This window comes from Pantherophis guttatus, chromosome 2, assembly GCF_059756535.1.
Source record: "Pantherophis guttatus breed Tessera chromosome 2, ASM5975653v1, whole genome shotgun sequence".
Taxonomy (NCBI): Eukaryota; Metazoa; Chordata; class Lepidosauria; order Squamata; family Colubridae; genus Pantherophis; species Pantherophis guttatus.
Genome location: NC_142064.1, coordinates 114,487,777 through 114,500,839, shown reverse-complemented (window position 1 = coordinate 114,500,839; position 13,063 = coordinate 114,487,777). Strand labels below are relative to the sequence as shown.

Genomic DNA, 13,063 nt, shown 5'->3' with positions numbered 1-13,063 from the left:
ATATATATATATATATATATATATATATATATATATATATATATATATATATATATATATTAGCAGAGTGGGCAGTGGATTAAAGATATTAAGAATTGTTGTGCATGGCAATTTTGTAGGAAAGTGGGTGGAAATAGGTTAGTTTACTGATTGATTAGTTTAAGAAAAGGGATGTTTAAGTGATATATTTAGGGGAGTGGAGGAAATGGATAGAGTTGAATAAATGTTAAATTAGGATTTATGGGGAAGGCTGCTTGGAAATGTTATATTAATATACACAAAAGATTAAATGTTAAAGTAGGATTTATTATATAGTTTTAAAGTGGAAGGTTGTTTTGAAATGTTGTAATAATATACAGATATAAGTTTGGGGGAGGAGAAAAAGGGCAGATTATTGCTAAATTGGGAGTTATAATAATATTATGCTAAATTAGAAGTTATCATACAATGTTATAGTAGAATGCTTTTTTTTTGAAATATATGGTAAAAGGGGGAAGTAATAATATTAATAATATTTTTAGCAAGTAAGGGTCAGTATTTAGAGGAGGGAGTAAGGGGATGGTAAAATATTATGTAATCTGTTATGAATTAGGCTTTTGTTGTGAAGAAGTCACAGGGGGGGATGGGTGGTGAGGGGGGGTTAGGGAGGAGGGGGGGAGAAAAAAGGGGGAAAAATTTGTATTTGAAAACTTTTTCAATAAAAAAAAAAATCAACAGGACACCAAATAAGAAATCAATTGTTTATTTTATGTATAAACAATTTAAGGGAAAATAGCACAGCAAATGACAGAAAACTAAAAAATTCAGAGGCAAAATAACATATATGTATTGACTCAAAAATCTGTCTTCTGAGAATTTTCTTCCTATTATTGATTTTTCTAAACATTAAGTGGGGCATCCAAAAATACTCAATATGTCAGACAACTGGGCAATGTCTATACATAAATTCTGGAATTCTTCATCCTGACATTCTTCTTCACTTGGCCATCTCTCAATCCAGGTGTTCTTCGTAATGGTATAGGAAATTCTGGAAAGAGGAAACAGGATAGCTTAAAATTTAGGCCTGCAAGGAAATTGGTTCAATTGTCTCCTGTTGGAGCAATGTGCTAGGCTTGGACTTAGTCCATTTATACATTTTAATCATTTCATCCTTGCAGAAGATACCACACAAGAAGCCAGAGAAAAAGCGCAGGTGGCTCTCAGATGAAACCATCAAAATAGCTGAGCAAAGAAAAGCAACCAAAGCAGCAGGCAAATGGGAAGAAGCAAGAAGACTGAATGCAGCTTTCCAGAGGGCAGTAAGGAAGAACAATGAAGTTTACTGGATGAGTGATGTAAACAGCTTGAAGCAGACTACATGAAGGGTCACATCAAGAATGCTTTTAGGCAAGTCAACAAGGTCAGAGGACCATTTATTTCTCAAAAAGGCATCATTAAAGACAAGTAAGGGAAAGAACTGTCCGACCAATAAGACATGAAGAACAGATGGCGAGAATATACAGAATAGCTGTATGCGGGTAGCAAAGGGGCCCAGCCTCAGGATGAGGAGGCAAGACAAGTAGAAATAGAACCGGCCTCCTTGAGGAAGAGATCATATGGACGATGAACCAACTCCCAAACAACAAGACTCCAGGTGTTGACACTATCAACACTGAATTACTGTTGTCAGGTCCCACAGATCCCTATTGGGACACTGCCATTCTTGTGTGGAGGGGGCCTGGGTGCATTCCTCAGTTTATAACCTTTTTCCTGATGCCTATGTATCCTGTACTTTGATTTACCTTCTTGGGAATGTAAGGGGGGAGGGCCATCTGTTTTGTCTCAGTTCCAAAGCCTCCAACAAGAGTCGTCCGGGAACAATTTCTTATCACCTTCTCAGCCTGAGATTATCAAAACAACTTTGCACCTGTGGATTGGCTTATTCAACACCGAACTGAGGGGAGGGGTTTCTAACTGCTTTATCCTAACTGAATTATGCAGAAAACCTCAGATCCTGCTTCCTTTGTCTTACAATCCCTTTTCTTTCAATAAAATATTCCTTTTGAAATGTTAATTGTTTCAAGAGTTTTGCTTTCTTGAATGAAGAGGAGAGGCAGACCCTTATACCTGTACTCCCAGAGACATTAAAGACCTGTGCCATAAAATCAGGGAAACCAACACGTGGACACAAAATTGGAAATGCCCAGTTTTCATTCCACTGCCAAAAAAAAAGCGACTCTCCTTTTGATTGCTCCAATTATCATACAATTGCTCTCATTTCTCAAATCAGAAAGGTTCTGCTTAAAATAATGCAACTATATCGAGCATCAATCATTGAAAGAGAATTACCAGAGGTCCAAGCCAGCTTCTCAAGGAGTTGTAATACCCATGACCATATTGGAAATCTGCTCTGGATCATGGAAAAAATATTGGGAAATATCGAAAGATCATTTACATGTGCTGCAGCCACCAAAAAGGCCAATGCAATTCTAGGCTGCATTAACAGAAGGATAGAATCAAGACCATATGAAGTGCCACTTTATAATGACTGCATCCAATTTTGGTCACCACAATATAAAAAAGATGAGAAGAGCGCAGAAAATAACAAAAAAGATGATTAGGGGACTGGAGGCTAAAACATATGAAGAATAGTTGCAAGAATTGGGTATGTCTAGTCTGGTGAAAAGAAGAACTGAAGTGATATGATAGCAGTATTCCAATATTTGAGGGACTGCCACAAAGAGAAGGCCGGCCTATTTTCCAAAGCACAGGAAGGCAGGAAAAGAAGCAATGGATGGAAACTAATAAAGGAGAGAAGCAACCTAAAACTAAGGAGAAATTTCCTGACAGAGAGAACAATTAATCAGTGGAATGTTTTGCCTTCAGAATTTGGGGGTGCTCCATCACTGGAGGTTTTTAAGAAGAGATTGGATTGCTATTTATCTAGAATGGTATAGGGACTAAAAGACCTCAAAGTCCCTTCCAAACTCTTATTCTGTTATCTGTTCAATAAAATCAAAGAAGTAAGAATTTTGGTATCTTCCGGAAATCAAAAAGACCAAGCTCATGACTACTGTAAGGAAGGGAAATATCAAAATAGAAATTGATGGTGAAGAGATAGAATGTATGAAAAATTCAGTTTCCTAGGATCGCAAATAGCTCAAAGCTGTGAATGCAGCCCAGAAATAAAACATTGGATTGTCCTGGGTTGCACAGCAATGATGAACATGAGCCAAATATGGAAAAGCAAAGACATCAGACTGGCAATTAGTTCCCTCTATTATATTCTCTGAAACTACTTAAGGCTGTGACAGCTGGGCCTTAAAAAAGCAACACAGGAAGAAAATATCTTGTTTGAGCTCTGATGCTAGAGAAGGCTCCTGAGTACTCCTTGGACAGGAAAAGTGAGTACTGGAGCCCATTACACCAGAAATGTCAAAAATCACAAAAGTGCATCTCACTTACTTTGGTATGCCATGTGGGGGGAATTCACTAGAGAAGGCAATTATGTTTGGAACAATTAATGGTAAGAGGAAACCAGGGCATCAAAGAACATGATGGCTGAACACTATCAAAGCTGACACTAGCCAGACCATAGAAAAACTCAAATAAAAAGTGCAAGATTGGAAGATAGGGAGAGACCTGTAACATAGCTAAATGTCTACGGAGATTCTCAGTCATCCAGGTCGTGATTGTCCCAAAGGTGCTTTTTCAAAAGGTTTTGAAAAGTCTAGTTGTCTTTTGAAAAAGCACCTTTGGGACCTGAACCATAAAATTGCCAAAAGCTGGACTCGACTGAACCAATAGCATCATCATCATCATCATAGATTCAGATTAGGGTTGCTTTCAAAGATGTAACACAACATTCCATGGCACTGTAGTTATATTGTTAGGGGTTCTATGGATTTGATAGCAGGAAAGTAAAGTCTATAAAATTTTAGGATTTTTTTTAAAAAAATAGTGAAATACGTACGTATCATTCATGTGCCACAGGTCACTAGTGAGACCCCAGATCAGATAATCATCATTCACCTTCAGATTCAAAGCCTCCTGGCATTTCCTTTGACTTATATAATTGCGGGCCTTTGCTTGTGGATTTCGGTCAGTGCCTGCAGAAATTAGATAGAATCTGAATAAATATTTTAATAGGGTTATAGTCTTACATTGGCAAGTAATGTTAAGTAACCAGAGAAGAGGGAATAGCTGTATTTAGTGGATGCATTAGCCCTTTCTTCAACTGCTATTGGTCCATATTTATCACCCGGGGGCAAACAAACCATCTTCTCAGCTCTACCTTTTTCCTCAGAGAGGCCAATTATGCGCAACACAGATACTGCAGCATCTGACCCTGAAAAACCAGTTCCCTATCTCAGTACTAGAGCACTTTTCAAGTTAACCTCATCTGCCTGCAGCTCATCCAGGGAAGATTCCTATCAACAGAAGTGAAAGGAAGGCCATTTTTGCAGAGGGAAGGGTGGCCATTGGCAGCCTCTCTACAACAGATCCTTCCCACATTGAGGATCTTCTGGAGGATCTTCTGATTCACTGGAGCAGATTGATCAGGATACAGAAAACTGGTAGAATGATAAAAATGGCTCCTCCGTTTTTTTCTGATGTAACTCATCCCTAGTTCCACTTCCTCACAGACAAAATCCTGAATCCTTATCTAAAACAGAAACATTCTGTTTAGAAAAACCCTGTGGTGAGTTTGAATAACAGTGATAAGGATGAGGAATAAGATGTTTCCTCTCTTTAAAACAGAAAAAGAGTGAAGAGATCAATTTAAAGGCATGCTCCTCTTACAAGCAAAAGAATTCACCAGACCTGCGTCTATTTCTGCATCTTTACTGTAACCAGAAGCATTAAAAGGGAGACTTTGTTTTAAGAAAGCAGACCGAAATTCCATTATTCCTTTTGATAATTCATGAATAAGGGAAGCTTGAAGGAATTACTGAAACACATTTGTGAGGATGATGAATCCTAAAGTGTTACAAAAAATTTTGGAAAATATTCAATCATGCACATTTTGAGAGAACTTCTATCTGACTTCCAATGGGAAATACTTTACTGTTCCATAGAAATGTGCGCTTCTGTGCAATAAAATATGTCCTACTGACACTTGAGGTTTTTAATGGCTGCCCTCTTTTACTTTTTGAGAAAACTACAGCATTCTTACTCAAGGAAAATTCTGGGAAACACTGAGATTCTGAGTGTAGAGATGAAAATTGAGCAGGTAGGTGAAGTTATCCCGATATCTCGGTAACTCCCACCCTGCTAGAAAGCTTCAAGAGCTGGCTTCAAGCCCATGGGGTGATTGGGCTCCTGTCTGATACGTTTGGGGGTATGGATGATATCAACTGGATTCAGCATCTGTTTTTGCTGTTTATTCTTTTTTCCTATTCCGTTAGTAATTTTACTATATTGCATTTATTATTTTGTTCAATTTTATTCTACATTGCCCAGAATCAATTAAGACTGAGGTGGCACTTAAACTGAATAAATTAAATTAAATCAAATTAAATAGACTAATGTGAACTTTCAAATAGGGTTCAAATGAACTTTCAGATTTAAAGAAAATGTTTGTTTCAGGGAAAAATTCTTACCTCTTTTAATAACTTCTAAAACGTCCATGACATAGGTATCATTACCATCTTTTTCTTCTATCCGAAGCAGCTTGGTTTTGTAGACTTATAAGAACAAAGACAGAAACAATACTCAATTAGACAGCTGATTATTTTTCACCATGAGCGGCATAATCAGTGAGGCACAGGTGCTGTTAGTTGTCTATGGAGATTCCCAATCATCCAGGTCATGGTTGTCCCAAAGGTGCTTTTCCAAAAGGCAACTGGATTTCCTTTCTTACCAAGAAAGTCCAGTTGCCTTTTGGAAAAGCACCTTTGGGACAGGTACTGCTAACGTTTCCACCTAGACTATGGGCACTTCCAGGCTGGATCTTTGTGGCAGTCTAGAATCTTCCAGGTGTGGCCACTGAGTACTAGCTCCACTGTGGGGTACATGGAAGCAAATTGTGTATTTTCTCTAGAGGTGCCCTGGTTCTATGAGTGTGATACTATTATCAGTCATGTGAGGTAGTCCAGACAGGATTTATTTTATTTAGCGTATGGCAAATACATGGACTTATAGTGGTTCAAATGTTAATGCCCAGTCCACCCAGTCATTCAAGGACATTCTTCCATACAGGAAGTATGGCCAGATGGACTAAAATTACTTTATTGTAAGCTTGCATTAACAGAATCTTGCAAGTCTGAAAGTGCATTATTTCCTTTTTTTAAAAAAACATGTTTTATTTACAGTTTTCTTTTCATACCATTGATACTTTGTGGACAGTGCACTGACGGAGTCAAATCTTTTTTAAACAACGCTAACAATAATAATACAAATAAGTATGTGTAATCCTAATCTTCCAACTTCAGCAATACTATTCTCTTTCTATAATTCTTTATCATTTTCCCCATTAATTCATTTAAACATAACATTTTTTGTGCCATGTATCTGTTATCCCCTACTAAATTACTAATATTTAATATTTTAAAAATTACTCATTATTCCACCATAACATCAATATTCCAAATTAATGTTAATAATACAATTAGATTACCTAATTCTAAATTTCCATCTACTAAATTTAACTTATTTTTAGTTATAAGATGTATTATCTGTTAATATATATACTATTATTTTCCCTATTTGTATTTTTCCATTTTATTAATATATTTTCTCATTATTCATAATCTCTTAACTTTTTTGAAATTCCATCATTTATTGACTTTTTAGTCAGCCATTTATCTCTCTCTCTTGGAATCTTGTAGCTCTTTTTGATATATTTGTATAGAAATTTGATATATTTGACTAGAAAAAGAGGGTGGGAGAAATACTTTCAGTCTTCACAAATCTGTTTAATGTAACCTTATGCTAAAGATTCTGCTGATGTGCCTGGTTACTCTTCCTGTCTGGGCTACCTCACAGGGCTAAGCTTCCAAGAAATCCTTTCCTCCTTTTGTGAAAACTTTCTCCTCACTCCACTTCACAGTACTGTAGTGTTTAAGCTCTGGGTTTTGAAGTTGGGGCCATGCAGATTACTGCACTTTGGCTTCATGTTGCTTTTTGAAGAATTGAGAGTGAAAACAGTGAGTGTGTGCAGCATGGAAATGTTCTCTGAATCTCAGTGTTTTGGCTCTGCTTACTCATTGATACAGATCTGTTTTTAGGAGCCATGAATTGTTATGCTACACTGGAAGGTAAATAACACACCAACGAACTCTGAAACTAGCCTGACAGAGGCTAGCACTAGCTAACATGGCAGCACTTTCTTGAGGACAGCCAAGTGCCTTTTGAGGTGTGGACCAATCACAAAAATATGGAGGCACTCAACACCCCCCCCCACCCCCAAAGACTCTCCCCAAAACAACTCTGATGGGCGCAGTACTTTAAATAGTTTAACTTTGAGTTGAAATACATCCAGGGTGGATGACTCACGTAAACCACAACATGACAGCAAATGTGAGGAGGTGGTCCATGCCATGCTCCCTCCCTCCCAACTGGCAGCACAAGCCACAACCAGGGGACAGGCGAAGCGGCAAAGAAACACGGGGGGCATGGGGGTGTGATGAACCAAAGGCTAAAAGATGAACTACTGAATGACCCATACTACCCATGGACAACATGGGAGTGCTGACCCTCAAAGTTGGACTAGCGTGGAAAGGTTCAAAACTATACATGCCCAATAGTCTACAGCTCCAAATACTCCAGGAAAGTCACAACTCCAAGCAAGCGGGGCATTTTGGTTATGTAAAAACCCTGCACCTGGCTAGAAGGCAATTTTGGTGGCCAAAGATAAAGAAGGAGATTGAGGACTATGTCAAGAGCTGTGCCACTTGTGCAGCCATGAAAAAAAGACCATGAAAACCCCCAGGACTGCTCCAATAAGTGGCAGATCCATCCCAGCCCTGGGAGGAGATTGCCATGGACTTCATTGTAGAACTCCCTGATAGTGGGGGGAAATGCGGTCATTTGGACTGTAATAGACTTATTCTCTAAACAAGCCCATTTCATAGCTTGCACTGATCTCCCATCTACAAATAAGCTGTCCAAATTGATTGTGAAACACATCTATAGGCTGCATGGGGTTCCCTGCAGGATCATCTCTGAAAGGGGGTCCAATTCACCACCAAGTTCTGGAGTGGGTTCATAAAGTCCATTGGATCCTTTCTTTTCTTGCAGGAAGTTCTTTCTCTTAACTCTGTCAACTTTGAAGCTAGCCTGACTGAGACCATCTTGGAGGCTTCATTTTTGCCACAATGGTGATGAGAAATAGAGGTGGGGGGGAATAGAGATAGTTGGGGTTTTGTAGCCAAAACAAAATAGTTTCTCCTGAGAACCAAGGACATTTCCACAGATGGCTGAAGAGAGGAGGAGTATAGTTTCCAAGCAACCAGACAGCACCTTGATTGGACCATGTGACTGATTGTTTGGGAAAGGAGGGAAAACCTTTAGTTTTAATTAAGTGAAAACTGCGGGGACCTTTAGAGTTGGTTTTTACCAGTCTGGGCCAATATGATATATCCAATAAACTTGTTCTTTGAGGAAACTGCTTGCCTCGGAGTTCTGTTTGCTATGGGTGTATTACTTGAAATCTTGACACAAGCAGCACCGTGTCAACTAGAAAAATATCACTGCAGGATGAAGGTGTGTATTCTGAGGGTAAAAAAATCCATTTTATGAATAAATTCAAAATGGCTGCTCCAAATCATGACTTCTTGTTAATTAGATGTAGACAATGAAAGACACCACTACTTTATTAATAAGATTCTACAATATAAATACCATAATCCACACTTGGATCGCAGGCTTTTTCCATTCGTAACGGAAGATCAATCTTTTCCTGCTGGTTGAGCAAGGAACAGGTTTCTTCAAGGGGAGAAAAGAGAAGACAGAATGTTGGATTGATTGTTGAGGATACATGTTCTGATTTAAAAGACATGGCTAGGGCAAAAAGTAGCCAGCACAGAGCAGATAACATCTCATTTTTAGAAGACATAAATAATTATGTCTTTGATAATCAGAAAAAATAAGACTAATTTAAATGCAAGACCCTACTATCTAGAGCTAATTACATAATTACTTGATAATGTGGCATTTCAAATGCTTGCTGCCTTATTTTTTCTGAAAAGAAAATCAGATAAGATTTGTACTATATTTAAGGAACAAAGAAAACACTGGGTTTTTCAAAGGCAATCCTGACATAAGGTTTATTATGCTCTGAAATAATAATTCAGTAATAACAGAATAATAGATTTGGGACTACTTGGAGGTCTTCTAGTCCAACCCCCTGTTCAGGCAGGAAACCCTATACCCGTGCCAGAGGTGTCAGAGGTGGCACGGAGCACCCTTTCTGTGGGCACGAGCCGTCACCCCAGTTCAGCTCCACTCCACATGCGTGCGCATCTCCCACCGGGCAGTTGGTCTTCGGGTCTCTGCCACGCATACGAAGGGCACGTGCAAGGGGCCATGCAGATGCACAGGGGATGAGCGCATGCATGGGGGGGGTGAGCGCATGCGCGGGGGGTGGGGGTGGGGGGCTGCACGAGAAATGCATTTTGAGGGTTCGGGAGCATGCGCTTTTGGCCTCAGTTGGGAAAAGGTTAGCCATCACTGCCCTATACCATTTCAGACATTGTCCAATCTCTTCTTATAAACCACCAGTGTTGGAGCAACCATTTTCTGGAGGCAAGTCATTCCACTGATTAATTCTAAATGTTAGGAAATGGCTCCTTAATTCCAGGTTGCTTCTCTCCTTGATTAGTTTCCATTGCTTCTTGTCTTGCATTCAGGTGCTTTGGAGAATAGGCTGACCCCCTCTTCTTTGTGACAGCCCCTTAGATATTGGAACATTGCAATCATGTCACCCCAGTCCAGGGGTGGGTTCTACTTACCTTTACTACCGGTTTGCAATGGGGCCGAGCACACGCTCTTCTGCGCATGCGCAGAAGCGTTTTGATGACATCAGGGTCGGTGGGCGGACCCTCCCGCCGGTTTTACTACCGGTTCTATAGAACCGGTGCAAACCGGGGGCAACCCACCACTGCCCCAGTCCTTCTTTTCTCTAGGTAGACATACTTAATTCCTGCAACCATTCTTCACATGTTTTAGCCTCCAGCTAATCATCTTTGTTAGTCTTCTTTGCACTCTTTCCAGAGGTTCAACATCTTTTTTATATTGTGGTAACCTAAATTGGATGCAGTATTCTAAGTGTGCTCTTACTAAGGCATTATAAAGTGGTACTAACACTTCACATGATCTTAATTCTATCTCTCTGTTAATGTAGACTAAGACTGTGTTGGCTTTTTTGGTAGCTGCAGCACACCACTGGCTCATATTTAAGTGATTGTCCACTAGGACTCCAAGATCCTTGGCGCAGTTATTACTATTGAATCAGGTACTACTTATACTATACCTGTGCACTTGGTTTTTCTTGCCTAAATATAGAATCTTAACTTTTCTCTATGCTGAATTTCATTTTGTTAGATAAGACACAGAGTTCAAGTCTATCGAGATCCATCTGGATTTTGAGCCTATCTTCCAGAGTGTTGACCAGCTTGGTATGTCCCAACTTACCTTCTGCACATCGGCAAATGTTACCATCACATATCTTATTGAGAAGGCCTGTTCCTTTATCTGGATGGTAGAATCTGGTACATTGTTCATCTAATGGAAGAATTAAAAGTTATGTCGACATGTCACATCAAGAAATTTATGATGATTATAGATTTAATTACTTAGAAAGACAAAAGAATAACCCATTTTTCTCAAGGAGATTTCCAATTTAGGACATGTGTCACCTGACTGTGCAATGGAAACTTATTAAGAGTGTTGATTGGCTGATTGAGTTTTGTTAAGCATTTACCTGAGAAACACAGAGCCCTACAATGCAATAAGATAGATAAGAGAGGATATCCCATTATCTAATGGAGTTAGGAAGTTACAACATGGACATCTGTAGAATTCTGCAAATAGTATTGAATTGCAAGTTTTGGGCATGCATGCAATGCCACAATTAACATATAAAATGTTAATTTTAGAGCCTTGGTAGTACAATGGTTTAATGCACCCTGTAATTAACACAGCTGCCTGCAATTTCTGCAGGTTCGAATCTTACCAGGCTCAAGGTTGACTCAGCCTTCCATCCTTTCTAAGGTAGGTTAAATGAGGACCCAGTTTGTGGGGGCAATAAGCTGACTTTGTATAAATATACAAAAGTATGAAGGCTATTGCTTAACGCATTGTAAGCCACCCTGAGTCTCCGGAGAAGGGCGGCATATAAATCAAATTAAAAAAAAAATGTGTGGGGCTTCTGGTGTGACAATATAATGTTTACATTTCTCATTTTAGCCCCCTTTGATGCCTCCTTATATGTGCCATGTTTCCATAACATAAAATAGACTATAGGTAGTCCTCAACTTATAACCACAATTGAGGCCTGAATTCTGGTCATAAATCATTGCTGTCATATGTTGAGTCTTCACATGACCAAACTTTGTTTTATAACCATTTTAATTATGGTTGTTAAATGAGTCATTGCAATAGTTGAATCTCATGGTGATTAAGCAAACTACATGGTTGTAAGTCTGGATCCAGTTTATCAAATGGGAGGTTTTTTGTGGGTGACTACCTATAGTTATGATTCTTATAGTCTGTTATAAAACCAATTTCTTCTAGTATTAAAGTCTCCAATTTTAGGGAGCTTCTGTGCAATATCACATATGATACCCTGACTCTGGTATTAGCAGTACCAATACTAAAATATAGTATTATTGTTTTCACTTAGTAATCACAATCAGGACAAGCAATTTGATTGCTAGGCAGAAAATCCTATGACTGCAACTGAATTTATGACCTTACATCCCCTTGATCATTAATCAAAGGGATGCAGTTACAGAGTGAAAAATAACATGATTATGACTTACAATTTTACTGCCACCTTTCAAACCGTACCATATTAATTCTGCTATTCCAAGCAAACGTGTGCTGGTCGCAAATGATATAAATGGCAATCACATGACTGAGGGATGCAACAATAGTTATAAACTGAAGGATTAGACACAAGGTTATTTTTTTAGTGCCATTGTACCATGGCCGTCAATAAGCAAAGCCTATAGATGCCTTATAATTGAAACTGTAGGCCAATACATGTAGTCCTCGACTTACAACCACAATTGAGCCCAAAATTTCTGTTGCTAAGTGAAACATTTGTTAAGTGAGTTTTGCCCCATTTTACAATCTTTCTTGCTACGGCTGTTAAGTGAATCATTGTAATGTTAAGTTAGTGACATAGTTGTTAAATGAATCTAGTTTCCCCATTGACTTCGCTTGTCAGAAGGTTGCAAAATGTGTTCACATGACCCTGGGATACTACAACAGTCATTGAAGGATTAGTCACAAAATTATTTTTTAGCACCTTTGTAATTTTGAACGTTTGCAGCATCCCATGTGTGTTGGTAAGCAAAGACTACAAGTGCCTTATAAGTGAGACTACAGGCCATATTTTCACCGCAGTTAACAAGACCTAGTGAGAGTGGGATCAAAATGGGGACAAATTGACCTTCCAGGCAAGTTAGGTAGCCTGCCCGAGCCCTTTGACACAGCAAGCGATCTTAGGGTTGCGTCTATATGCAAAATCAGTGCAAATGCTTTGCGCAGCAGAATGTCTTGGATGGGCACATCCTTTCCTGAAATTAAAACTCAACCCATTGATCTGTGCTGCCAACAAAAGGGAATTAGAACTGGTCATGGGTGTCTGTCGGTTCTGGTTTCTCATCATTTCCATCTTGGCAAATATGTCAGGTCTGATTAGTTAGACTGGAGATTTTTTAAATCAATTATTTTGTATTCTTTTAACATTTCAGAAATGTGTATGCATTTGAGGGTATGTTTTCCAAACAAAGTCTTTTTTGCAATTTTGCCACTAGATACAGGTTTTACAGGTAATTTTCTCTGAAGTATTCTCATGATTTTGCACATTTCATGGTTAAAGAGCTGCACTGAAAATGCTATTCAGAAATAAAAA

General features: G+C 38.8%; 1 protein-coding gene across 1 annotated transcript in view; it reads right to left on the bottom strand.

Annotated features, from left to right (window-relative positions):
- Positions 1-726: 726 nt before the first annotated feature.
- Positions 727-13,063, bottom strand: part of LOC117656646 (A.superbus venom factor 1-like) — a 109,019-nt gene continuing 96,682 nt past the window's right edge. Inside the window, exons 26-30 of the mRNA XM_087886535.1 lie at positions 10,615-10,704; positions 8,824-8,907; positions 5,583-5,666; positions 3,953-4,088; positions 727-1,027 (exon numbers count right to left, since the gene is read on the bottom strand). Of these exons, the coding sequence (XP_087742661.1) occupies positions 886-1,027; positions 3,953-4,088; positions 5,583-5,666; positions 8,824-8,907; positions 10,615-10,704 (536 nt within the window). The 3' untranslated portion in view covers positions 727-885. The remainder of the gene's footprint in view (positions 1,028-3,952; positions 4,089-5,582; positions 5,667-8,823; positions 8,908-10,614; positions 10,705-13,063) is intronic.